Source organism: Lynx canadensis, chromosome E1 (assembly GCF_007474595.2).
Source record: "Lynx canadensis isolate LIC74 chromosome E1, mLynCan4.pri.v2, whole genome shotgun sequence".
Taxonomy (NCBI): Eukaryota; Metazoa; Chordata; class Mammalia; order Carnivora; family Felidae; genus Lynx; species Lynx canadensis.
Window position 1 is genome coordinate 1652598 of NC_044316.2, and position 26163 is coordinate 1678760.

The 26163-nt window shown below is 61.3% G+C and overlaps 3 protein-coding genes across 13 annotated transcripts in view; 1 reads left to right on the top strand and 2 right to left on the bottom strand.

The window, feature by feature from the left end:
- Positions 1-11883: 11883 nt before the first annotated feature.
- CHRNE (cholinergic receptor nicotinic epsilon subunit) lies at positions 11884-16537 on the top strand. Its single transcript, XM_030297073.1, has 12 exons — positions 11884-11944; positions 12160-12302; positions 12385-12429; positions 12532-12641; positions 12727-12882; positions 13007-13107; positions 13469-13666; positions 13743-13857; positions 15044-15158; positions 15258-15444; positions 15545-15651; positions 15737-16537. The coding sequence occupies exons 1-12, from the start codon at positions 11899-11901 to the stop codon at positions 15884-15886; spliced, it is 1473 nt and encodes a 490-aa protein (XP_030152933.1). The 5' UTR covers positions 11884-11898; the 3' UTR covers positions 15887-16537.
- On the bottom strand, positions 13958-15144 carry CE1H17orf107 (chromosome E1 C17orf107 homolog). Its single transcript, XM_030297072.1, has 4 exons — positions 14850-15144; positions 14559-14750; positions 14177-14455; positions 13958-14082 (listed from the first exon to the last, which is right to left on the bottom strand). The coding sequence occupies exons 1-4, from the start codon at positions 14913-14915 to the stop codon at positions 13981-13983; spliced, it is 639 nt and encodes a 212-aa protein (XP_030152932.1). The 5' UTR covers positions 14916-15144; the 3' UTR covers positions 13958-13980.
- Positions 16538-16540: 3 nt separating the features above from the next.
- The window catches only part of MINK1 (misshapen like kinase 1), a 43219-nt gene continuing 33596 nt past the window's right edge, over positions 16541-26163 (bottom strand). For 2 of the 11 annotated variants that reach the window (XM_030297061.1, XM_030297071.1), the window contains 23 exons: positions 25755-25971; positions 24197-24310; positions 23653-23739; positions 23222-23440; positions 22908-23081; positions 22358-22618; positions 21844-21929; positions 21578-21730; positions 21320-21429; positions 21031-21119; positions 20807-20830; positions 20559-20719; positions 20230-20332; positions 20010-20147; positions 19742-19850; positions 19216-19383; positions 18968-19111; positions 18649-18783; positions 18392-18492; positions 18170-18319; positions 17928-18087; positions 17702-17841; positions 16541-17385 (listed from right to left, as the gene is read on the bottom strand). In XM_030297061.1, the coding sequence (XP_030152921.1) occupies positions 17302-17385; positions 17702-17841; positions 17928-18087; positions 18170-18319; positions 18392-18492; positions 18649-18783; positions 18968-19111; positions 19216-19383; positions 19742-19850; positions 20010-20147; positions 20230-20332; positions 20559-20719; positions 20807-20830; positions 21031-21119; positions 21320-21429; positions 21578-21730; positions 21844-21929; positions 22358-22618; positions 22908-23081; positions 23222-23440; positions 23653-23739; positions 24197-24310; positions 25755-25971 (3127 nt within the window). In that variant the 3' untranslated portion in view covers positions 16541-17301. The remainder of the gene's footprint in view (positions 17386-17701; positions 17842-17927; positions 18088-18169; positions 18320-18391; positions 18493-18648; positions 18784-18967; positions 19112-19215; positions 19384-19741; positions 19851-20009; positions 20148-20229; positions 20333-20558; positions 20720-20806; positions 20831-21030; positions 21120-21319; positions 21430-21577; positions 21731-21843; positions 21930-22357; positions 22619-22907; positions 23082-23221; positions 23441-23652; positions 23740-24196; positions 24311-25754; positions 25972-26163) is intronic. The other 9 variants (XM_030297063.1, XM_030297067.1, XM_030297062.1 and 6 more) reach the window with 9 other exon arrangements.

Genomic DNA, 26163 nt, shown 5'->3' on the forward strand with positions numbered 1-26163 from the left:
CCCACCGCTCTGCTATTCATTTCTGCCCTCTTGTCACATTAAGAATGTTGGGGCGCCTGGGGGGCTCAGTCGGTTGAGCATCCGACTGTTTCTCAGGTCATGATCTCGCGGTCCGTGAGTTCGAGCCCCGCGTCAGGCTCTGTGCTGACAGCTCAGAGCCTGGAACCTGCTTCGGGTTCTGGGTCTCCCTCTCTCTCTGTGCTCCCCTCTCCCCCTGCTTGAGCTCTGTCTCTCTGTGTCTCAAAAATAATAAATGTTAAAACAATTTTTTTTAAAAAGAACATTATATAAATGGGATCGTACAGTATATGCCCTCTGGGAGTCGACTCTGTCCGCTCGGCACGCTCCCCTGGAGGTTCGCGGTTTGTAGCGTGCACTCGTATTTATTGCCAGGTAGTATTCCGTTGCAGGGACGTACCACAGTGTAACCACTGCCCAACTGAAAGCCGACTGGGCCGATCCCAGTTGTTGGCTGTTACAAATAAATCTGCCATGAATATTCACATACAGATTTTTGTGGGAACATAAAGACTTCGTCTTCCTGGGAAAATGCCCCCGGAGTGCGGTTTCTGGGTCGGAGGGGAGTTTATCCTTGGGTGTGTCTGGTTGGGGGTTTGCTTGCTTTCTTGCAACGTGTGAGTGTCTGTTTCTCGCCAGATTTGGGTGGTCTTCAGCCATCATTTGAGAACTTTTTTCAGCCTCGTCCTCTTCCTCCTGTTTCTGGGTCTCTGATGACACAACGTCAGATCTTTTGTTACAGCCCCAGAGGTCCCCGAGACGTTTGTGCTTTTAAGTCTGTTTTCCCTCTGTCGTGCGGAATGGGTGGTTTCTATTGTCGTATCTTCCGGGTCACGGGTTCTTTTCTCTGTTCCCGCGTTGTGTTGTGGGGCCCACTCCCTGAGCTGTAATCTCAGCTGTTATGTCTTTCAGCTCTGCGGTCTCCATTTAGTTCCTTAGACCCTCTGTGCCTTTGCTGAAGTTCTGTTTGATCTGTTTCAAGTGCATCCATAATTTCTCGTTAAAGCCTTTTTATCGTGGCTGCTTTAAAATATTTTCCAGGGGCGCCCGGGTGTCTCAGTCGGTTAGGCGTCTGACTTTGGCTCAGGTCATGATCTCACGGGTTGTGGGTTCAGGCCTCACGTCAGGCTCTGTGCTGACAGCTCGGAGCCTGGAGCCTGCTTCGGATTCTGGGTCTCCCTCTCTCTCTGCCCCTCCCCTGCTCTCTCTCTCTCTCTCTCTCTCTCTCTCTCTCTCAAAAACAAATAAACATCAAAAAAATAAAATATTCCCCAGAGAACCCTAACACCTCTGTCCTTTGGGAGCCACCTGGGTGAGGATGACCTCCTGGCTGCAGAAATGAGTGACGGTCCTGACCCTCCTGGGGCCCCCAGTGGGGATGGGAAGGGTGCCCCATGGTGGCCAATCTGGGATGGACATCCAGGCTCCCCTGCGGTTGCCAGCTGGCTGGGGTGAAAATCCCTGCTCCCCTACTTGGCCTTCCCAGAGAGTCTGCCAGCCCGGCGGGGATGTTGGGGCACCTGGTGACAAGCCCGGGGAGGGTGCAAATCTAGGCTCAACCTTTGGCTGCTGGTGTGGGGGTGGCCACAGTTTGTCCGTGGCAGAATGTCTGGAATAGAGTGGCCATTTCCCAAGTTCTGCCTTGTTAGGCTACCCCTTCCCTGGTCCTCTGGCTGGAGAGAGCAGGCTTATTATTATTATTACTACTATTAGGGCACCTGGGTGGCTCAGTCAGTGAAGCATCTGACTCTGGTCTCGGCTCAGGTCGTGATCTCACCGTTCATGAGTTTGATCCCTGCATCAGGCTCTGCACTAGGGGTACAGCTAGGGATTCTCTCTCTCTCCCCCTCTATCTGCCCCTCCCCTGCTAGCTCTCTCTCCCTCTGTCTCTCTCTCTCTCTCGGAATAAGTAAATAAACTTTTAAAAAAATTATACACAAAACCGAAAAAACACAAAGGGCTCATCCCACCGGCAATAATCGTTTTTGTTTCTAGGTTGCGAATTCCTTCACTTCTTGGGTGTATATAGAATGTCCCGGATTTGGTTGGATTTAATGGGCGGAACAGCGAAGGACACACCCATCTTGCCGGAAGCGGAGATCTCCCTGGTGGGTATTGCCACCTTCTGCAGGCCTCTCAATTTCTCACACTTGGCATTAAACACACCGGGTGAGGGTTAATCTTACAGATCCGCTTGGCCCGGATTCCCCACTTGTTAACATTTGGTCTCGTTGGCTTTATTCCTGTGTCTCCTGTGTCTCCGAGGGTTTTCCCTGAACTAACTTGGAGACATCGCCACTAAATTTCAACGTGTGTTGCCTAAAAACAAAGACGTTTTCTTACAGAACTGCAGTATGGTTATTAATGTGGAAATTCAGTACCGATGGGATAGTATGATCCAATCTGTAGTTCATATTCCCATTTTGTCAATTGTCCAAAAAATGTCCTTCGTAGCTCCGCCCGCCACCCTCCCGCCCACGTCTAGGAACCCATCCGGGACCATAGCTCTTTTGTCTCCTGTAGTTCCCCAAACTGTCTTGATTCTTTGTGTCCTTGACATTTTTGAAAACTGCAGTCCAGTAATTACATAGAATGTCCCTCGATTGTGTAGAATTTCCCTCAACTCGTCTGATGCTTCTCACAGTTGGATTTGCCGTAAGTTTCTCTGGCGTGACTGTTACATAAGGGATGTGGCTTTCTCAGGGCATCATATCAGGAAATACTTCATATCAATTTGACCTATTGCAGGGGTGCTGTTAACTTTGATACTTGGTCAAGGTGGAATCCACCGTGCTTTTCCACCGTCGAGATACTGTTTCCTCTTTTCTCACTAAGAAGCACTTTTGTGGGGAGATGTTCTGACACTATGTAAATATCCTGTTCCTAATTCAACTCTGGCCTGCAAAGTACAGCACCCGTTGGTGACTCTCGTCTGGGCCGATTATTGTAAAACCGTATTTTTAGGTGATTTCAGTTCATTCCGTTTCCTTGTAACCAAAAGAACCCAGTGAAAACAGAACATTAGACTCAGAAGCAGGGTTTCGTGGAACTGATCCTGAGTGCTATCGGCTGGAAGGGAATGTTTCTACCCAGTGTTTTCACGGCAAAGCCACTAACTGAGCCTTCTCCTGAGGTCTCTCGGACTCTAAGCATGGGCCTCGGTCGGTGGGGCGGAATGTGGACTTTGAACTGTCTAGACTGGATTAGTTACCGTATTGTAAATCCCTATAGGCCTGACAAAACCGTTGTGACACTTTGTTTTAACATCTGTCCACCCCTCTAGCTGGCAAACTTTGGGACAGCAGGCCCTCAGAAACACCGCCCGTGCTCTAAAGGGGTAGACCCTGTTCCATGGGCTGAAGGAGGTGTGGCCACATAAATGAGACACCTCTAGGGGCGCCCGGGTGGCTCAGTCGGTTGAGCATCCGACTCTGGGTTTCAGTTCAGGTCATGATCTCGCAGCTTCGTGGGTTTTAGCCCCGCATCAGGCTCCACACTGGCAGCGTGGAGCCTGCTTGAGATCCTCCCCCCTCCGCTCTCTCTGCCCCTCCCCTGCTTGCACCCTCTCTGTCGCTCTCATAATAAATAAACTTAAAAAAAGAAAGTCCCACCCCAAAGGTCACAAAAATACTCTCCCACATTTTCATCTGTTAACTTTCTAGTTTTTCACCTTTCGTTTTAGAGTCTTTAATCCACCCGGAGTTTACTTTCGCGTATGGTATGAGATAGGGATACGGCTTTATTTCTTTTTCTCTCTATAGAAGGAGGCAGCCACCTGTGTCTTCTAATCTTTTTTTTTTTTTTTTAACATTTATTCATTTTTGAGAGACAGAGACAGAGTGTGAGTGGGGGAGGGGCAGAGAGAGAGGGAGACACAGAATCCGAAACAGGCTCCGGGCTCCGAGCTGTCGGCACAGAGCTGACGGGGGGCTCGAACCCACAAACTCTGGGATCGTGACCTGAGCTGAAGTCAGATGCTTAACCGACTGAGCCACCCAGCGGCCCCCCGTGTCTGCTAATCTAACCGGTCCTCCCTGAGGTCACCCAGCCCATATCACACTTCTGTGTGCACACGGGTGGCTCCATGGCTCCTACCCGGTTCCTTTCTTTAGTTTTTAGCAACTAAGCAGAACCAGTTGGGTTTTTGTGTAATTGTTGTTGCTGTAACTTCTGTTGGATGTTTTAATATCTGCCGGGGTGACTCCCTCCTCTTTTTCAAAACCGATGCGGCTATTCGCGGACCTTTGCACCGTCATAAACATTTTCTCTCTTTTTTTTTTTTAACATTTATTTATTGAAGTAATCTCTACACCCAACGTGGGGCTCGAACTCCCAACTCCGAGCCCAGGAGTCGCTTGATCTACTGACTGAGCCCTCCAGGCGTCTCTAGATCGTCATAAACAGTTTAGAAGAAGTTCCTCAAGTTTGTAAAAATTTAACATATAGGTTATTTGGGGGAGGACTGACATCTTTATAATCGGGAATCAGCTCATCCAAACAAAAAGTGTATCTCTCCATTTACACTCAACTTTCATGCCCGTTAACAGTTTCACATTTTTATGGGGCGTCTGGGGGGCTCAGTTGGTTGAGCGTCCGACTCTCGATCCCAGCTCAGGTCTTGATCTCAGGGTCGTGGTGGCCGTGAAGACAACTTAAAGACACACACCCACACACACAGCAGTTTCGCATTTTTGCCGTAAAGATTTTACATACATTTAAAGAACATCCTTAATTACTTTGAGTTCTGAATACTTGAGAGACTTTGTTACTGTTGTGAGCGACCTTTTGTTGTCTGTGACTTCTTACCGCGGGGGTGAGGAGAGCTGTTGGTGTTGATGTTTCTTACATCCAGGGAAGTCCCTGACTCTCCTGTTGGTGGCTTATTGTTGCTCTGCAAGGCTTTCCACGTTGGTAATTATACCCTCACATAGTTAATCTTTTCCTTTCCTCTGCTTCTTTTATTTTCTTCTCTTAGCGCGTTGGCCAGGACCCCCAGTGTTGCCATGAAGACAGTCCTGCCTTATTCCTGTTTTTACAGTGAGGGTGTCATGACCCATGTGAACTGGAGGTTTTTAAAAGTCCTTTTCAAATTAAGGAAGTTGTTTCCCCCAAAAATTTTTTTTAAGTTTATGTATTTATTTGGGGAGAGAGAGCGTGCGTGGGGGAGAGGCAGAGAGAGAGGAAGACAGAGAGTCCCAAGAAGGCTCCACACTGTCAGCGCAGAGCCCGACGCGGGGCTCGAACTCACGAACCGTGAGATCGTGACCTGAGCCAAAGTCAGATGCTCAGCTGACTGAGCCACCCGGGCGCCCCTGAGGGTGTTAACTTCTTAACCAGCGGTCTGGAGACGGGCCCTCTCAGGTGGGTCTAGCAGCAGGATGTCATCATCCAGTAGACCTGTCCTTCCGTTTTCCATCCTTAGCACCCTGGCTTTCATGTCCCTGTCCTTGTCACCTCATGCTTGCAACATGGCGGGCACCCTTAAAGGCGTACATCTCCTGGTGACAGGGAAGGAGCAGGGGCACAGCAGTGCCTCACCGTAAGTGACTGTCCTCGTACCGGCAGAGGACAGACTTTCCCGGCAGCCCCGTCCCCTGGTCGACTTCTGGCGACATTGGTCAGAAATGGATCGCGGCGTGCTTCTGGCCGTAAGACAGGGCTGCATTCTGAGCGTCTGGCAGACGAGACCGGGGACACTGTGCGTCATCGTGACTCATACCCGGGGCCGGGCACGCGCTCCGCGTCTCAACAAGACGGGGCTCTGTTGGGAAGAGAGAAATGCCTTTCGCCCTCGCACGTGTGGGACACACTTGACTTAAGTCACTTGACTTAATTGGCAGTTTCTAGTTCGGTCAACTTTTGGGTTTGGTTGGCCCATATTTTATGGAGGATTTTTCACATTTATGTTCAGAAGTGAATGAGGCCTGTGTTTTTATTTTCTCGTGTTCACCTTAGCTGAAGCGAGAACTTCGTAAAACGAGTTGGCTTGCCGCCTTCTTCTATTTTCGGGAGAACTTGTGTGAAATCAGATGATCGTGCCTTGAAAGTTTGGGAGAACTAGGGGCTCCTGGGTGGCTCAGTCGGTGAAGCGTCGGACTTCGGTTCAGGTCATGGTCTCGCGGTCCGTGAGTTCGGGCCCCGCGTCGGGCTCTGTGCTGACAGCTCGGAGCCTGGAGCCTGCTTCGGATTCCGTGTCTCCCTCTCTCTCTGCCCCTCCCCCGCTCATGCTCCGTCTCTGTCTCCAGAAAGAAAGAAAGAAAAGAAAAGAAAGAAAGAAAGAAAGAAAGTTAGTTTGACAGAACTCACCTATAAAGCTACCGGGGCGTTGGGCCGCTGTGGGGGCCAGGCTTTTGCTGCCTTCTCACTGCTGCCCTCTACCTCAGGGTACTGACATCCCTACGTTTACACACAAAGTGGCACTTACCTTTGATAATGAATGAGTAAGAATGAATAAAAACAAAACCCAGGTTTGGGATAAAGCGAAGACAATTTCCTGTTTCAGATTCTTGCCCAACAGAGCCTCTCCCCATGTATAGGTGATGTGGTTAAAGAAATCACAATCAGATACAGGAATCTGTTTTCTCTACGTTTAGACCGCAGGGAGAAAATTAATTTCACTTTGATCATATGTGAATCAGTTTTACATATTATTAAATAGACAGGATCAAACGAGGGACATCCGTCTGGCTCAGTCTTATTTAAAAAGAAAATTTTTTTTTTTTTATTGTTTATTTTTGAGACAGGGAGACAGAGCGTGACCGGGGGAAGGTCAGAGAGAGGGAGACACAGAATCCGAAGCAGGCTCCAGGCTCTGAGCTGTCAGCACAGAGCCCGACACGGGACTCGAACTCACAGACTGTGACCTGAGCTGAAGTCGGACGCCTAACCGACTGAGCCCCCCAGGTGCCCCTCCGGTGGACTTTTTAAAAAAAAAAACCCTTGAGCTCCACTTACTTTCAATATGACTCGTATAGATACTATGTGTTAATACCAGAAGAATCAAAAGTCAGTAAGAGCCTCGGAGTATGAATCCTTGGACCTAACTCGCAACATTTTATAACTGTTTGTTGCAGCCTTTTTGTTTGAAGAGTGTGGCTTCAGCCGGCTGCTGAGGAGCCTGGAGTTCTTGGCCGTGGTTTTTTCCTCTGAGTCGGAATCATTTTCTCCCCGGGCTTCCAGAATCACCAGAGGAATCTTCATGGCAGAATCTACAAGCCGCGCCACCTTCTCTCTCTGAAGCCAAGCCCACGACGCCCTACAAACTTCCCTGGAACGTGCTGTCTGTGCCTGGCTGATGCGGAGACTTGCCGTCCCGGTTCACCTTCTTGTCGCCTCTGTTCTGAGAGGAGAAGGCGATTTGAGCTCTCCTAGGACGAGGCGCCCAGAAACCACCACGGACTTCCTTCTTTCCTGCGCCGGTAAGTCCCAAGGACTTTTGTTTTCTTCTGTAGCCAAGTGAGTAAAGAGGTCGCCTCCAGGGGAGGGGGCGCGGCACGCAGCCTCCTGGGCCTGGGGCAGCCACCCCCCACTTTCTTGCTCCTGCCCCCACCCCTGCCGTCTCTCTCATTTCATTTTTTTTTCTTTTTTTTTTAATCTTTACCACCTACGTCTTTTTCTGCTCTGGTCCGCTCATGGCCTTGTCTCCCCGCCAGGAGTCCCTCCCCTGCCACCTGTCGGTGTTTTTACACCTGGGGAGGGACCCAGCAGCCCCGGGGGTTCAGCACCTCGCCAGCCTCTTAGGGCTTTCGGCCAGCTCTGTAGGGACAGAGATGAGCCGCTCTTGGGCTGCGGGCATCTGCTCCCGGTTTGTCTTCGCTGGCCTGTGGTTTTCTATTTTTGACCCTACGGAAATTTTTCTTTTTCTTTATGGTCTCCGATTTGGGGCTCCAGGGAAGGGGAGAAAGGCCTCCCTCGCTCCAAGATGACAAATGCTGGCTTTACCGTAGGCCTTTCTTGGTGTCGTTTTACATGCAGGTGTCCGACCTCCCCCCGCCCCCAGCAGTCGACAGCTGAGGGTCTGCTGGCATTTTGATGATTGTTTCCAGTTGTCCCAACGGGGCTTATTTGATTAAGCCTCGTTTTCTACATCAAATGTACCACTTTCCCTTCATCGTATGGCAGATTCTCGTACACTGGAACAAAAAATCGACCTTCTTGATCAGCACACGTAAATCAAAATAATGAATAGCAGTTTTCACCTATTGGTTTGGCAAACAAATTTTTTTTTTTTTTTTTAGTTTGAGGCTATGCTGTCCTGGGGAAGGAGTAAGACAGCGTTCTTGTGCTCTGTCGGCCTGAGGGGTGTCAGTGGGCACGTGCTTTTGTGAACAATTTGGCAAAAGTCACCAACAGTTTTTTGTTTTTTAAATGCACGAACTTTATTTGTTTAACCTTTATTTTTGAGAGAGACAGAGACAGAGACAGAGTGTGAGCAGGGAAAGAGCAGGGAGAGAGGGAGACACAGAATCCGAAGCAGGCTCTGGGCTCCGTGCTGTCAGCACAGAGCCCGATGCGGGGCTCTAGCCCGCGAACTGTGACATCATGACCTGGACCCGAGTCAAAAGCCAGACGCTTAGTTAGCCCCCGGAGCCAGCAGGAGCCCTACTTTTTTTGTAAACACACAGTACTCTTCTAGGTTCCCTGTTCCCTTCCATCCTTCCCTGTTCCAACACAGGGACACGTAGGTTGTGGCGACTGGAAGAAAACAGAATAATTCCAACTGCAGGACAGTGGTTACCGCTGAGGGGGGGGGGGTTCAATCGGGGAGGGCACAGAGTGGCTTCCGAGGACGGTCACGTTCTATCTCTTGGCCTGGGTGGTGGGCACACGAGTGCTTATTATTGCTTTCTTACCTGTACACGTTTTCTATCCACACGTGTAGGGAAGATATACTTTGTGATCTGAACAAAAGGTGCTTATTACGGGGCGGGGTGGGGGGCAGTACCTACCCTCAGAGTTTAGGTTGACTTGACTTGACCTCGATGCCGTTAGTTTGCTCCTGTGCTTCAGACCTTCCGTTCCCACTCTGCAGGTTCCTGCTTTATGCTTTTCCAGTTCTCTGTATTCCATCATCTCCTGGACTCCTTACTACTTGGCTCTCAACACCACCGACCCGTGAACCTACCCCAATAATGTCCCCCCGGGACCCGGAGAGCAGGAAAATGCCTTCTTCTATGAGCAAAGAAATGGTTCGGACCTAGGCGAGAACGGAATCAGAATCACCGAAGCTCGTTTTTACGAAGGACGCGCTGTGTGCCAAGCTGCCCACGAGGTCTGGGGACAGCGGGGACCCTGCGTCTCTACGGTCCGGCCGGGGGCTTCCCTTCTTGTCGATGCTGGTCAGTGGATGGCGGGTGCTGCCGCCGGGCTATTTGGGGACAGGTTTCCGTGTCTGCGGTGGGGAAGACGTAGGATCGGTGTAATAGATTTGAAAAGCACGGATTGCGGTCTTGCTGTCAGAAGGGTTTTCTGGGTCTTGTGTTAGGGGGCATTTCTGTTTTCTTTCTACTAGTTGATTCCTTTTTTCAATGCCATTTTTAAGTCAAGAAAGGGGGGGAATCTCGTCTCTGCTTGACTCTTTATCCGAGGCGCAGTCTCTCTCTCCACGTGGAGACCACGCTGCCCCCCTCCCCACCCCGCACCGAAGCGTCCTCTCCTGCGGCCCCCACGGCAGAGGGCGCCGGCTTCCCAACGTTCTCCGGGAAGGGCTTCCTTTGGCCCGGCTCGGGCTGGGTGTCCTCCCCCGGAACCCATCAACCCTGGCCGGAGGGCGGGCGTCTCTAAGCACCTGGCAGACCCTCTGGGGACACCGGGCCGCTCCCTCGGCCTCACGGCGCTAGGCAGACGGTGGCGGGAACGAGGACTGAACGGGCTGCATCCGCAGAGTGCGGCCGAGAGGCGGGCCTGGGGCCAAGACCTGGTGGAAGGACCCGCGAGACAGCCACGACCGCAGCACCGAGGGGCTCACGGGGAGGACCGGAGGCGGCCCAGGAGCCAGAGGAGCACAGAGCAGAGCAGCAGCAGCAGCAGCCTTGGGTCATCCGAGCTGCAGGTGGGGCCGATGCTCGGAGTGGCCCACAGCGCCCGTGACTCTTGGCCTTTACCCTTGGGCCCGTTCGGGGTCACCAGCTGCGGCTCTCCCGCCTTGAGGCCACGGTTTATTCACGCCTAGAATCGGGGCGGCCGGCCCAGAGCAGGGGACCTCGTGGTGCCCGTTAATGCCCGAAGACGTCTCTGCTTTATCAGAACCCTCGGCCCGGGCCCGAGCGGCAGCGCAGATCCGAGCCCCCACGCCGCTCGGCCACCTGCAGGGGGGCGAGCGGGGGGCCGCACACGCCGGACGGCCAGGAACGCGTCAGCGGCGGAAGCAGGCGGCTTGCAGGGTGCGTGGGAAACGGCCCAGCTGCGCGGACCCTCACAGGTGGAGGGAGGGGACCCCAAACGACTGCGAACGCAGGTGCTCGTGGTCAGGAAAGCCGATCGGCGGGTCCCGTGTGTTACTGCCATTACACCCGTGTGACCGCGGACCCGACGGAGTCCTGTTTCGCACCTATGGGGACCGCTTTCCCGCACCGCTGTGAGGAAGCAGTAGGTAAGACACGGCACCCCCACTCCCTGAGGAAACACCAAGAGCTCCTCAAAAAGGTCTCTGGCACCCTCCTGAAGCAGGGTTCTTTGGGGGTGGGATCCGGGAACGCGAATTGTGAGCGAGCACCTCAGGTGACAGGCCGGTCCAAGGAGACTTTAGGACAAACACTCTAAGAATCCATAAAGTGTCCGGGGGGCGGGGCGGGGGGGGGGCACCTGGGTGGCTCAGTGGGTTAAGTATCCGACTTCGGCCCAGGCTCAGGTCATGATCTCCCCGTTCGTCAGTTCCGGCCCCGCGTCGGGCTGTGTTGACAGCTCGGAGCCCGGAGCCCGCATCGGATTCTGTGTCTCCTTCTCCTCCGTCCCTCCCCTGTCTGTGCTGTCTCTCAAAAACTAAACATTAGAGGGGCGCCTGGATGGCGCAGTCGGTTAAGCGTCCGACTTCAGCCAGGTCACGATCTCACGGTCCACGAGTTCGAGCCCCGCGTCGGGCTCTGGGCTGACGGCTCAGAGCCTGGAGGCTGTTTCCGATTCTGTGTCTCCCTCTCTCTCTGCCCCTCCCCCGTTCATGCTCTGTCTCTCTCTGTCCCAAAAATAAATAAACGTTGGAAAAAAAAAAAAAATTAAAAAAAAAAAACAAAAACTAAACATTAGAAAAAAGTCTGCCCCTCCCCCGCCCCAAGACCACGTGTATCACCACCTGCGGCCACGAGGTGGCAGCAGGGAGAACCAGCGCCCAGAGAGGAGCTGCGGGTGGGGCCGGCCCACCTGGGACGAGGTTTACTGCTGAGTAATCCCCCGTGGCCGCCTGCCTCGTTACCCTATCTTTGTGCAGACTCTGCCAAACCGCAGGCAGAAACTGCATTGGCGTGACCCTCGCTGGGCCGTGTAGGTGGTGGCAAGGTGTGTGTTCCACGCTAGTGACAGGCGGCCACGGATGTCACCTGCACAGGCAACTTACTCCAGGGACACGTGCGGGGTATTACCCCACCCCCACCGCCGGGCTTGTGGTCCCAGGTGCTTCGAAAGGACCCCCACCTGCACCGGGCTTCTTGAGTCACGAGGATCGGGTCCGCGGCCCTCGAGCTGGACGCTCACCAGGCAGAGGATGCTGGGATGGGGCAGCTGCCTCTGGAAACGGCCAAGTCCTCTCTGGCTGCAGGAGCGGCAGCGGCAGCGGGGGGGGTGGGGAGGATTAGGTGACAGTCCCCTACCCAGCCCGGAACTAACACCTCCCCTTACTCCCTCTCCCAACCTCAACGCTCAGAATAACCCCGAGGACCGGACGGCGGGATGGCGGGGGCTCTGCTGGGTGCCCTGCTCTTCCTGGAGCTCCTCGGTAAGGACAGGGGTGGGACACACGCACGGGACAATGACACAGGGCACAGGACAAAGACAAGGGGCCGAGAACGAGGCTGAGGCCCGAAACTTGGTCCCCAGGCTCAGTATGTGGTTCGGGAGGCGGGGAGATCACAGAGCCTCAGAGACAGACGCAGAGGCAAAGGAGGCCCCCAGCCCCGGCCCCGCGGTGAGCCCAGGTGACCCCATCCCCAGGTGGAGGTGACGGCAAGAACGAAGAGCTACGTCTCTACCACCATCTTTTCGACAACTATGACCCAGAACGCCGGCCGGTGAAGGAGCCTGAAGACACTGTCACCGTCACCCTCAAGGTCACCCTGACCAACCTGATCTCACTAGTAAGATACTTCCGCCTGAACCCCCAAATTCTGTGTGTGACCCTGGGGCCCCGCCCCGACCACCCCGATCCCCCACCTGCAGAACGAGAAAGAGGAGACCCTCACCACCAGCGTCTGGATTGGAATCGTGAGTCCGACGTGGGGAGCAGGGTGAGGTCTGGTGCGGGGACCCCTCTCCCCCAAGCCCCCGTGGGGTCCCCGGCACACGTGTTTCCATCCCACCCCTCAGGACTGGCAGGATTACAGACTCAACTTCAGTAAGGACGACTTCGGGGGCATAGAAACCTTGCGGGTCCCTTCGGAGCTCGTGTGGCTGCCTGAGATCGTGCTGGAAAACAAGTGAGCGCTGGGCCAGGGCAGCGGAGGCCGGGAGGGTGAGGGGGTCGCGGCCGCGCGCAAACGCCGCGTTTCCCGGAGTCCACAGCATCGACGGCCAGTTCGGCGTGGCCTACGACGCCAACGTGCTGGTCTACGAGGGCGGCTACCTGAGCTGGCTGCCCCCGGCCATCTACCGCAGCAGCTGCGCCGTGGAGGTCACCTACTTCCCCTTCGACTGGCAGAACTGCTCGCTCGTCTTCCGGTGGGGCCACACGCTGAGAGGCGGGGGCGGTCGCGGGGCGGCGAGGCGGGGGTGGGGGTGGGCGTGGGGCTGGGGGCAGCCCGGGTCCCAGCAGCCCGGGTCTGTGCCGGCCCTGGCCCCGCAGCTCGCAGACGTACAACGCCCGAGAGGTGGAGTTCGTCTTCGCCGTGGATGAGGAGGGCGAGACCATCAGCAACATCGACATCGACACCGAGGCCTACACTGGTGAGGCCCCCTTCTGCTCCGAAAACGCGCCTCTAGACGGGGCCCAGACAGGGGACACTCACCGAGGGGGGCTGCCCCGGGCCACCGACACTGGGCCTTGGCTTTGGCAGCCGGGCTCGACCTTGACCCCCCTCCCGAAACCACCCTCGACAGTGAGCCCAGCAGGACTTCCTTGGCCTGCGTCTGTTGTGCACCTGCACCGGGCGGGCCCGTCTAGCCCGAACCGCCTTCGCCTGTCGCCCGCCGCGCCACCCAGACCGCTAGGGGCGGGCTGGCCGCAACGGCTCCCTCTGCCCAGAAACCGGGGGCCCGCGGCCAGGCGTGGGGCCCACGAGGGCTGACCGCGCCTCCCACCCCGCAGAGAACGGCGAATGGGCCATCGATTTCTGCCCCGGACTGATCCATCACCACGGGGGCTCCGCGGACGACCCGGGGGGCATTGACGTCATCTACACGCTCATCATCCGCCGGAAGCCACTCTTCTACACAATCAACATCATCGTGCCCTGCGTGCTCATCTCGGGCCTGGTGCTGCTCGCCTACTTCCTGCCGGCGCAGGGTAAGTGGCCGCCGGGACCCCAACCCCGGCCTCGCCGCTGGGAGCGGGACCCGCTCTCACCGGCCGCTCCCTCCAGCCGGCGGCCAGAAGTGCACCGTGTCCATCAACGTCCTGCTGGCGCAGACCGTCTTCTTGTTCCTGATCGCCCAGAAAACCCCCGAGACGTCGCTGAGCGTGCCGATGCTGGGCAGGTGAAGGCGGAGGGCCGCGGAGGAGCCCACGCGTGCGCGGGCCCAGCGTGTGGGGGCGGGGCCGGGGGCGCGGCCAAGGGCACGCGAAACCGGGGGCTGCTCTGGGTCGGTCCCGTCTGGGCTTTATTGGAACGCGGGGCGGGGCTGCGGCGGCGGCGGCGGGTTCTCCGGTCCCCCGTTCTCCGCGCTGCCACTGGATGCCACCTGGAGGTCTCCCGAGTATCTCTGTTGGGGGCGGGTCGGCTCAGTGCCTCCCACCCCCCCCCCGCCCCACCGCCTCCAGCCCCCAACTCCTCCCCCCCCCCCATCCAGAACTCACCTGTTCCCCGGGGGTCCCCAGGCCCAGCTGACGTCGCCACTGCTGCAGGAGGGAGGCGGACCCCTGCAGGCCCCGCCCGCACAGGCACAGCCACGCCCCCTGCAGCGCGAGCCGGGCGCTAGTGCCCGCCGCTGCCCCCGCGTGCCGCGCCCCCCGGACCGCGGCGCGGGCCATCCGGGCCAGCGCTCCGCCCGGATCCCCGGCGCCCCGGGCTGGGCCCGAGCTGCCGGCGCCGCCGTCCAGCCGCCGCACCTCCTGCTGCAGCCGCAGGGCGGAGATCTGCCGTTGAGGGGGTGGGGGGGAAGGAGGGTGTAGGAGTTGGTGGGGACGCAGGGGTCCCTGTCCCCCTTTCCCGCCCTTCCGCAGCCCCCCCGCGCCCCACCTCGAACAAGGTGGCGCCGAAGCTCACGACGCTGGCCGCGGCTTCTCTCAGCACCAGCCCCAGGGTGGGCTTCGGGGCATGCGGCCGCTGCGACTCCAGGGACTCGAGCTCCCTGAACCTCTGCTCCAGAAATTCATGGGCCGCGGCCACAGCGAGTTCCAGGGAGGACGGGAGCGGGGGCTGCAGGGCCACCTGGAGGAGGAGCAGGGGCAGCGGGGCCGTCGGGTCACGGGGTGGGGGCACCGGAGACCTCCCAAGGCCTCGGGCTGCCAGCCTTGGGCGCAGTCTCACCTCCGTGGAGCTGTGGAAGTGGTAGACCCACAGCAGGGTCTCCAGGGAGCTGGGGGTCCCCTGCATGGCCGGCGGCGGCGGCGGAAGGAGGGCCACCGGGGCACGCGTCCGGTCCCGCCGCCGGAGAGGGTCGTTTGTGAGGTCACGGGCCGGGCCGCGGGCCGCAGTGGGGTCACGCGCGGCGGGCTCCGCAGGTACCTCATCTTCGTCATGGTGGTCGCCACGATCATCGTCATGAATTGCGTCGTGGTGCTCAACTTGTCACTGCGGACGCCCACCACGCACGCCGCGTCTCCGCGGCTGCGCCACGTAAGCGCGGGGCGGGGTGGGCGGCCCGGGGGGGGCGGGGCGCGTGGCTCCGGCGGGCGGGGGCGGGGCCTCGAGCTCGCCCCGCCCCCCCGCCGCCAGGTCCTGCTGGAGCTGCTGCCTCGCCTCCTGGGCTCCGGCGCGCCGCCCGAGCCCCCCCGGGCCGCCTCGCCGCCCCGGCGCGCGTCGTCGGTGGGCCTGCTGCTCCGCGCCGAGGAGCTGATACTGAAAAAGCCGCGGAGCGAGCTCGTGTTTGAGGGGCAGAGGCACCGGCATGGGCCCTGGACCGGTGAGCGGGGAGGACTCCGGGCGGGTCGGCGCGGGCGCCCGCGGCGGGGCGGGCTTCCCAGTGACCACCAACCCCCTCCCCGCCCGGGCGTCCCCACCAGCCGCCCTCTGCCAGAGCCTGGGCGCCGCCGCCCCGGAGGTCCGCTGCTGCGTGGACGCCGTGAACTTCGTGGCCGAGAGCACGCGAGACCAGGAGGCCTCCGGCGAGGTGCGGCAGGCACGGGAGGGCGGGGCGGGTGCTGGCTCGGGGGAGGCCCCTTCCCGGCCCCAGCCGGTGCCTGCTCCCTCCCCAGGAGGTGTCCGACTGGGTGCGCATGGGGAAGGCCCTCGACAACATCTGCTTCTGGGCCGCCCTGGTGCTCTTCGGCGTGGGGTCCAGCCTCATCTTTCTGGGGGGCTACTTCAATCAAGTGCCCGAGCTGCCCTACCCGCCGTGTATGTAGACGGCTCTTCCACCGCCTCCGGGAGGAAACCGGGCGTGAAAAAACCAAGTTGCGGTCGCTGCCGTAGTGGGATTCTTTCCCAGTGCCGATAATAAACCCGCGCCTTTCCGTCTCAAGAAGAGTCGTGTGCGCACACGCGTGGGTCTGGCCACCGGGCAGGGGGCAGAAGCAGAGGGCAGACGGTTCAGGCAGGCTCTTGGGTGCCAGTCTGGAAACGGCTGCCCGCCCCTCCGCTCAGCCTTGCTGACCTCCCAGCTCTTCTGAGGCCCTCGTCCCGCGTTACCCTCCAGCCCTGTGAGCTTCTGAGCGCTCTTTATCCCTTGATTAACCAAAGCGAAGACGCCCCTTGGCAGGACTTGACGGAAGCAGCCCGGCCCTTCCCTGTTGGAGGGGGCAGAGGCCACAGGCTCTCAGCAAAGGTTTCCACCCCCCCCCCCCCAGCCACAGGGTAAGGCCGAGAGGGTGCCCTGGGGCACCCTCAGTCACTTCTGATTTACCCAGCATGGCCCCCCTGACCGCTTCCACCAAAACCCACTCATGCAGCTTCTGCCCCGCCCCGTCTGCCCCCTCTCTCCCACCTCTGCTGGTTTATCCTGGCTGGTGTCCAGGACCGGGAGAGAAAACGGAAATAAAAGGGGGCCCGAGATGGTGGGAGCTGGTTGAATTGTCTTTATTAACAAACGGAATATCCAAGGCCACTACATTGAGGGGGGGCGGGGCTACTTGCTGCTCACACTATATACAGAGGCAAGCAAGGGGGTGCAGAGGGGGTGAGAGCTCCCTGCTCCCTCCCGCCACCAGGGAAGGACAGAGGCTAGAAAGAAATGGGGTCGGGAAGGGGGAAATGTTTTGGCTGGCGGGGTCCCCCCTCCATTCCCTGGGGTTTGGGGGGAGGGGAATCATTAAAGTGCTTTCAGAAAATGAGGAAATGGTCCCTGCCCCTGGAGTGGCTGGTGACCCCCCCCCCAAAACCTAGGGCCCAGCGACCCCCCCCAGGGTCTGGTACATTCAAGGGGGGAGCCGGCTCCCCTGACGTGCAAATGAAGGGGCCCAGGGCCCTGCCCAGTCAGCAGCAGTGGGGGACCGGGCCTGAGCTCCCCCCCCACCCCAGCACTCTCCTCTGAAATGGAGAAAAGGGGGGTGGGGCTAGGCCCACTCAATTCCTGGTGAGGGGAAGCTGTGCCTCTCCCCAGAAGCTGGGACAGGCACAGGTTTTGGGGGAGAACCTATCGGGGAAAGAGGATGGTCACGTGATCACAAAAGCATCAGGGGTCAGAGGTCACGTTCCCAGCAGGCTCCAGTGAATCAAACCAGTAAAAAGCAAAAGCCCAGGGAGGGGAAAGAAGGGAGGCCTGGGGAGTCTGGCTGTAGTGGGGAGAGCTGGGTCCACTGGGGCAGCCCCAGCCCGGGCCCCGTCACCAGTTCATGATGCAGTTCCGATTCAGGGTCATGAAGTAAACCTGGCTGCTGCCCCCGGAGCGGACAGAGGCAAAGAACACCTGGGTGGGGTAGGAAGGGGAGGGGGGGTGTGTCTCAGCCAGGAGACAGAGCCAGAGAGAAGCTGCTGCGAGTAGCCTCTCAGAGAGCCCCGCGCCCTCCCCTCGAAAGGCAGAGGTGCTTGGTGATGGGGGTGGGGAGGGGGGGGCAGCCGCGGGCCTCCTGGGTGTCCAGGGCGCTCTCAGGGACAGAGGGCGAGGAAAGGCGGGCTGTGACGCAGGCTATGCCCCCTGGACCCTGTCTCACGAAGATCCCCCAGCCCCCACCCCCGGCACCCCCGCCTCCGGCTCCGGGGCCGGAGGGCAAAGGGCCTCCCACCTTGTCGTTCCGCTCACACAGGAACTTAAGCCTCTGGGCTCGTTTGTGCATGAAGACGCCGTCCAGGTGGCCCGTCTCCACGGAGCGGATCTCAATGGCTTTCTCGCCCCAGCCCATGATCTGGTTGGAGCAGATGTAGGCTGGGGGAGAAGGGGGTTCGGGCGGCAGTGAGTGGGCCACGGCCCGCCGCCCACCCCGGGGCAGCCTGGGGGCGGGGCCCACTCACCCACAGAGGTGGGCATCTCTCCCCACTGCAGCACCACGTCCTTGATGATGCGCCCGTACGTGTTCACGTACACGCCCTCGTCCTCGTAGCACAGGAGCATCTCCATGCCGTCCGTGTTGGGGAGGAAGATGATGGCGTGGGGCGTGATCTGGCTCTGGATCTGGGGACGAGAGCATGCGTCGCACGCGTGTCCAGAGCCCGGGGTGGCGGTCGCGCTCCTCCCGAAGCCCCGCCAAACTTACATGCACGGGGATGTAGATGTCGTAGCTGTTCCCCGAGTCGACATCCACAGCGTGGAAACCGGCACTGGAGCCGTAGATGACCTTGAGCCGCTGACCCTCCTCCACGGTCAGGTCGACCAGCAGAGGGCGGTGAGGGAGGTCGGCGAAGGACTGCGGAGGAGAGAAGGGCTCAGGGATGCGGCCAGGGTGCTGGGCCGGCGGAGGGGCTGCGGCGGGGACTACCTTGAAGGCCATGAACTTGTGGTAGGGCTTGGGGGCCCAGGCATACACCTCCACGGAGCTCTTCAGGGCGATGACCAGGAACTTAATGCGCTCGTACTTCACTGGGGGCAGGGAAGAGGAGTCCCACGGGTCGGTCACCAGACCCCGAACCCAGTCGCCCAGCCTCTGGCTTCGAGGCTCAGCCACTAAGCTCAGGGCCCCCTTTCCGTCTTCTCGTAAAGCAACGCGCCCTGGCCACCGCGTTGAGCCCTCCTCACCCACGCGGTAGTGCCCGCAGCCCTCCATGTCGCCCACAGTGGTCCAGCCCTGCTTCTTCTCCACTTCCGGATCGTTGTGCAGGATCTTGTTCCGGAGCCAGGACAGGTAATACACCCGCAGTTTGTTCCTTTTCCCTGAAGGGAGGACACACACCCCGTCACCCGAGGTCCAGCGTCCACCTCTGCGCCGTCCTTCCCCTGCCCACCCCCTCCCCCCCAGGGGCTGAGCAACCGCGGCCCCGCCTCCGGGCCCTCCTCCCAGGCTGCAGGTCGCGGGCAGCCCAGAGCGGAGCCCTCCCCCCCGCCCCCCTCCCCACACCTGAGATGGTGATGAGCAGGTTGAGCCCCTCTAGCACGTCCATTTGCTGGAAGCGCCGCCGCCCGATGAGCCCGTACACCTTGCCCTGCCCGCTTCGGTCCAGCAGCATCAGACCGTTCTCGGTGCCCACCAGCAGGTTGACGCCTGCAACGGGAGCCCTTGGGCAGATGAGAGGCAGCCAGGCCCTCACCCGACCGGGAGCCCCGGGGTGCGCCGGACCCCTCTTTTCCTTCCCGGCCCTGGCTTACCCCAAAGGGCCGCACAGAGGATCTCGGAATTGAATCGCTTCTTGTATTTCCGGATCTCGGGGGTCTCGCTGTGGGCCCGGGTGTTGGTGGGGTTCACGTTGACCACGGAGCCTTTCCGCACGTCGTACTGGAGCTGATCAAGCCGACCGCCCTCTCCCCCGACCAGGGCTGCCGGGAAGAGGAGAAGGGGGAAGGGAGGAGGGCTGTAGCCCCCTCCCCTGTCCCTCCTGAACCCAGCCCTGCATCTGGTGGAGGCCCCTGCGAACGAACGAACGCTCAGCAGGAAAGGGGAGGGAGGAGAAGGAGCAAATGGCCTCAAACAATCCGTATCCAGTCAGGTGCCGGGGCCACTCTGAGCATTTTTCCTCGCGGCTCTAAGGGGCCTTAGGCGCCCTTGCTGCCTCTGTGCCAGGGTAGGGGCGTCGGGCCAAAGCGGAGGCCACCACTGCCTCCTAAAGCTGCGCCATCAGAGGCCCACCTGTGCCCTTCACCAGGCCTCATGGCAAGTCTGTCCTCCTGTCCTCACCTGTGATGGGGATGGTATCCCCGCTGCCTCCGGGCTGGTAGATCCCTAGGTCCACAAACATCGTGAACGAGCTCTTGCCAGGGGCCTTTACCAGCCCACGAGACTGGTACTGCGGGGGTGGGGCAGCAGTCAGGCAAACACCGGACACCCGGCCCCTGGGCCCCCCAGCCCCGCCCCCACCCCCAGGTGGCCGAGCTCCGCCCCGCCCCCTGCAGTGGCCGCCAGCGCCCCTACCCACTGCCCCGTGGGTCCGCATCCGCCCACTTACGTCGCTGCCTCCCTCCTTGGATGGGGGGCTTTGACCTTTGCCGCTCTCGGTGGGCGAGTGGCTGGGCTGGACCACATCGGGCAGGTTTGTGTAGCCGTTGCTGTCCGCGTGCAGCAGGCTGTGCTCCTCCTCAGGAGTCTGCAGGGACAGAGGGAAGGGAGCCAGTGCCCGGCTGAGGACGGGGGAGAGCAGGTGCCGGGAAGAAGGGGGGCCCACTCACGCGCTGGACCACCATGGTGCCGCCCCCATAGGGGGTCTGGGTCCCCGCGATCTCCTCCACGTCATGGACCACCATGGTGCTGACGCTGTCCGTGTCTCCGTCGCTGCCGCAGGAGAGAGAACGGCCATCAGCCATCGGTCCCCGGGTCCTGCCTGCCACGGGGTGGAGACAGGGGGGGACCGGCGGGTGCTTCGCACTGGCTCCCGGTGGACATGGCAGTGGGAGGCCGATGGGGACCCCGGAGCCGACCCCGTTGTCTAGGTCAGTGGTGGCGGCCAGGGTCCCCTAGGAAAAGGAGAACCCCGCCCTCCCCCAGAGCGCCCCCATACCGGGCCCCAGGGGTATCTCTGCTCCCCTCTGATGGCTCGCCATTGCTCTCTTCCTCGTCCTCGCTGCTTTCCACCTCCTCGCTGGAAGACGAGTAGTCCATGGCCTTCTTGGGAGGCCGCGGGGCCTCGTCCAGGGCCCGCTCCTTCAGGAGCACGAAGTCCTGCAGAGGGTGCCGCGTGAGGAGGGGAGGGGGGGGGGTACAGGGGTGCCAGAGGGGAGGGGCTCCCGAGCAGGCCTTCTCACTAACCTCGCCGATGGCACGCTTATAGCTCTGGGAGGGGCGGCGGGGGGAGAAGGACAGCCGGGAGGAAGCAGGAGAGAGGTGAAGAAAGGTCAGTCGCCGAGAAGCGCAGCCCGCAGCCCCTTGGCACGAGGGTTAAGGCAGGCCCCACCCCAGCACCTGGCTCCTGAGGGCTCCCGAGGCTCCCAGCCCCCACCCAGGAGACGTCAGGGCCGCAGCTGCGGACTTACTGCGGGCCGGCCCGGCCGGGAGCGGTGGTCATCAGGCTTGGCTTTGTTCCCAGGGGAGAGCACTGGGGAGCTATCTAGCTTGGAGGAGGCTGCGTGGGGCAGAGCGGGAGAAGGAAGGTCACGGACGCCTGGTCATCCGGGGCGGACCCCAGAGCTCAGCCAGGCTCCACGTCCAGCCGGGCCCAGCCTGGCGCCCAAGGGTGTCCTGCCTAGAGCTGCCAAAGGCAGGATCCCTACGACAGAGACTGGGTCCCGGCCCCGGAGGAGGCTGCCCAGGCTGGCGCCATACCTCCCACGCGGTTCCGCTCCAGCGAGCCAGCCTGGGGCAGGCGCCCGTGCGAGGGGAGGGCACCTTCCGGGCGTTCCCAGCCAGGGTCGCTCCTCCTGAGGTCGGGGTTACTGTGGGGAAGGCAGAGACAGGTCAGGAAGACAGGTGTCCCCCTGAGCGCTGAGCTGCACAGCAGAGGGAGCCACCACCAGGGGGGGGAAGCAGGTGGCAGGAGCGAGGGCAGGAGTGAGTTGGGGAGGGGACAGACAACTCCATTACCTACAGGCGTTGGGCGGACCAGGGGGCTGAGCGGGGGGCCCCGGAGGCTTGGGGGAGCCCCGCTCGGCCCGCCTTTGCAGATAGATTTGCCAGGCGGAGTTGCTGCGAGGTCTGTGGAGGGAGCACAGGGGTGCCGGGGGCGGGGCGGGGGCGCTGAGGTGACGGGGTGGGGGCCTGCCCGCCCCGAGGCAGGTAACCTGGTAGACTCCCCTCTGCACAGCCCGCCCCACGCCCCGGGCCACCACGCGACTGCCCCCGGGTGCTACCTGGCACGGACGGCCTGAGCCGGCCGGGCCCCTCCGGCCCCACTGGTGTTAAGGGCAGTGGCGATGGACGAGGTCCTCTGAGGCACCTGAGGAGGGCGGGGCGGGGAGGGGGTCAGTGTGCTCGGTGCCAGCGCCGGGCCAGAAGCTCCTCAAGCGTGCGGCCTCATCTAGGCCCCCGACGGGTACACTCCCCGCTTCGCACGGACAGGCAAACTGAGGCTAGGGGAGCTGAGGACTTTGTCCACAGTCACGGAGCGGGGACTCCGCCCCAGGAAACCAGCCCCTAGAGCTCCCCTGGCACCCTGGGCATTCTCCCCTCCTCTCAATCATCTCTGGGGGCAGGGACACAGCCCCGGGCGGGCCTCCCGCCCTCCCACCAGCAGTGGCAGCCGGCCCTCCTCCTCCCTTCCAGCCCTGAGTGCCTCTCCATCTCGCCCGCTCCCCACCACTCGCCACCCTTTCCCTCCCAGGCTGTCTGTCTCCCGTTTCCCCGGCCCCGCGGCCCCACCCGTACCTTGGGTGGGGTCTCAGTGTCCGGCCGGACCCAGGATGGGGGGTTCGGGCTGGGGCCAGGCCCTTCCGAGGTGGGATCTGAATTCTGGCGGATGACCGCTCCTCGGGTGCCGGGCGCGGCAGTGGGTGTGGGGACGGCAGGGTCGGGCTCGTGGGAGGCCGGGAAGGCAGCCAGGTTTCGGGTGGGCTGGTCCTGCAGGGACTGGGATCGGGGTACGGGCGCTGCATATGGCTTCAGTGGGACCCGGTGTGCCACCAGGCTCTGCAGGGAAAGACCAGGGAGGGTGGGCTGCCCGCTCTGAGGCACGTCCCCACCTGGGAGGGGGGGGGTGCCTGGGCCGGGAGGAAGGAGCAAGGAAAGCCTCGGGCTTCCGAGTGTCCGCTGAAGGAGACGTGCTCCTGAAGGCCAAGAACAGCCAGGACGGGGCCCGCAGCGCCCCCATGGTCCCTGGCTAAGGGTGCGCGCGCTCGCGTGCAGACACATACACGTGACACAGCTGTGCGGAGCGAGGCTCCTGCGTGTGTCATCGCGGGAACGGGGACAGACTCACCTTGTGCGGTCCCTCCTGGGGCTCCACCGGCCTCTGCATAGGAGGAGTTTGGGAAAGGGGGCCCGCGGGCCCGGGGGAGGCCTGGGGGACGGGGGTCTCAGGCCCTGCGCCGCCGGGCTTGGTTTTGGCCAGGGGAGAGTTCTGCTGCTTATTCATCCTCGTTCTCTCTTCCACCTGCGGTGGGAAAGGGCTTGCGTCCCCCCCCTTCTCAAACCACAGGTCCCCCCCCCCCCCCCGCGCCAGGCGCCCCGTTCCCCTTTCCGGTGCCCGCCGCGTGCAAGGTCTCGGTGTCGGCGGTCGGGGGCCGCGGGTACCTCGCGCGCCCAGGCGGGCTTGTCCGCGGGACCGACGCCCCGGCCGTAGTGATACAGCGGCTTCCGGTCTGTGGGCGGGGCCTGCTGCTGCTGCTGCTTCTGCAGCTGCTGCTGCTGCTGCTGCTGCTGCAGGGACTTGAGGTAGGCGTGCTCCTGCTGCAGCTGCCTCTGCAGGCGCTCGGACTGCCGCTGCTCCTCCAGCTGCTTCCGCTTGTACTCCTGGGCCCAAGGGTAGGGACGGCGGCTCAGCGCGGGGCGGCCCCACGAGGGCGCGGGCGAGCCCTTGCCCTCCTCCGGCCGCTCCGGGGGGGGAACGGGCGTCTTCCCCCCGGCGCCTGGCGGGGTCCCCTCCCCGGAAGCGCCGCCGCCCCCGCTCCGGCTCGGGAGCTCTGAGTCCGCATCTTCCCCGAGGAAGCCGGGGACCCCGTTACCAGCAGCAGGGCCTGTTCCTGGAGCAGCTGTTGCTGGAGGATCTCGAGCTGTCGCTGCTCCTCCTCTAGCCTGTGACGAATATATTCCTGGGGGGGACGGGGTGGGAGGGCAAAGGGCAGGGGGAGAGGAGGAAAAGGCGAGGGGGTGGGGGGCGGCGGCGGCGGCGGCGGCGGCGTGGGAAGGCGGGATCGGTGGGGTGAGGATGAAGAGGAAAGCGGGGAGAATCAGAGAGAGGACAGACGGGGTTGGGGGGAGGCAACGAGGAGGCGGCGGGCGTGCAGGGCCCCGCGAGCGGCGGTGCAGGGGTGAGGCGGCGAGGATGGGGCGAAGAGATGGGGAATGAAGGCACAGAGACAGGAAGAGGGCAGGGAGCCGGGGTGCGGGTCGAAGGGTGGGAGAAAACAGAGAGAGAGAGTGAAGCTGGAAAAGATAGGGGGAATCTGGGGGGCCGGGAAAGAAGGGAGAGGTGTCGGGTGCAGGGAGGCAGGCGGCGGGCGCAGGGGGAGGCGAGGGAGGGCCGGGTGTTTGCGGCGGGCGCTGTACCTGCTCGCGCTCCGCCTGCCGCCGCTCCTCCTCCCGCCGCAGCGCCTGCATGTCCTCCAGCCGCCGCTCCTCCTTCTCCTGCAGCTTCCGCTGCTCCCGCTCCCGCCGCTGTTGCTGTGAGGGGGGAAGGGGTGGTCTGCGGGTCTGCCCCCGAACTCGGCAGGGCCCGAAGGGGGATCGGGTCCCCTGCCGGAGCGGAGACGCCCACCGGACGGCGCGGGCAGAACCTGCCCCTCGGGACACTGGTGGTGAAAGGCGGCGGCCCCCACCTGCTTCCGCAAGCCCGCCGGCCCCAGAGCCCCCGGGGGGAGGGGGGTTCGGCTCAGGAAAAACCGCTGGGCGAGGCGGCCGCGCCTGGGACGTGCAGGCTGTGCGTGCCTGCTGCCCACGGTGGGCCACCTAGGAGGACACCTGTCAGCTCCTCCCGCAAGCAAGCGGGCGACGGCGCAGTGACGGCCGCTGGCCACAAGGGGGCGGCAGGCGCGCACAGGCGCGGCGGCGTCCAGGCCCGGCCGCCCCAACCCGAGCGGAGCGCGCGCGGCCCCGAAGAGCGGCTTCGGGGACCCTCTGGCCCTCCGCTGCCGCCAGCAGCCTTTACCACTCCGGGAATCTGTGCGCGGCGCCAGGCTTTCCCACAGGGTGTCCTTGGTTCGGGGGAAGCAGGGGCCGCTTCGGGAAGTCGGACCCGGAGCATGGGGATGCTTCTGTCTATACCATCACTTTTAGATGATTTTTGTGTGAAGTCTGGCTCTCCGTACACTTTAACACCATGGAACGTTTCAGCCCAAATCCCATCATTTAGGCAATTTTTAAACCAACCTAGACCTCCTTCCTCACCATGACCCTCCTGCAGAGGAAATACATTTGAGCACAGGTGTATACAAATACACGCTTTTTAAATTGGTGAGAAGAAAACCCTGCATCTACCTAAAAGGAAGCTTATCGGGGCGCGTGGGTGGCTCAGTCGGTTAAGAGTCTGACTCTTGGTTTCAGCTCCGGTCATGATCTCACAGTGTGTGAGTTCGAGCCCTGCATCGGGGCTCCGTGCTGACAGCTCAGAGCCTGCTTGGGATTCTCTCTCTCCCTCCCCTCCCCCACTCTCTGTCTCTAAAATAAATAAATAAAACTTAAAAAAAACTAAAAGGAAGATTATTGATGAAAAGGTATCCCCCCTCCCCCCCCATCCACCTCCAATGAGTGGATGGGCTATTTTCCAGCAAATCTCAGCCCCAAAACCAAAAGTAAAAGGAGGGTCTCTACAAGGAGCTTCCTGCTCAGGGTGCACAGCTGCTTGTGGGCCAGAAGCCCGGGGCGCTGCAGTGCGCGGACACTGGGGGGGACTTCGGGGCGGGGGGCGGGGGGGAACGGGCGGCAGCACCAGGACAGACGTCCTGAGAGGCTGGCTCCTGGGGGCCGCTGACGCCACCCACACAGGGCCGGCCGGGCCTCTGACCCCGCACAGCGCCTTCCCGCAGGGACCTGCAGGCCAGGGGCTGGGCCGCGAGGGGAAGCAGTTCCGGGGCGGGGGTAGAAGGGCGAGCCCGGCGCGCAGCCCCACCTCCTCCACGCGCCGCCGCTCCTCCTTCTGCTCCTCGATGCGCCGCTGGCGCTGGTGCAGGAGATGCTTGATGTGCGCCTCGGGGTCCCGCTGCTGCTGCTGCTGCTGCTGCTGCTGCTGCTGCTGCTTCAGAGCCTCCGAGTTGCTCTTATTCTCCTGCTGGAGCCGGAGAAACTCCCGGCGCAGGGTGGACTCCCCGGGCACGTTCATGATGGAGCTGGGGGGCAGGGCAGCCCGGCCGGCACTGGGGTCAGAGCCCGGCCACCGCTCTTGTCCCCGTGGGAGTCTCCGGCCACGGCCAGGGGTTGGGACGCGTGCCCACCTGCCTGCCCACGGGGGCCCTGCCGCCCGGATCCCCAGCCTGCGGCCCCCAGTTGACCCCCCGCCCCAACCTCCCGCTCACTCCCTC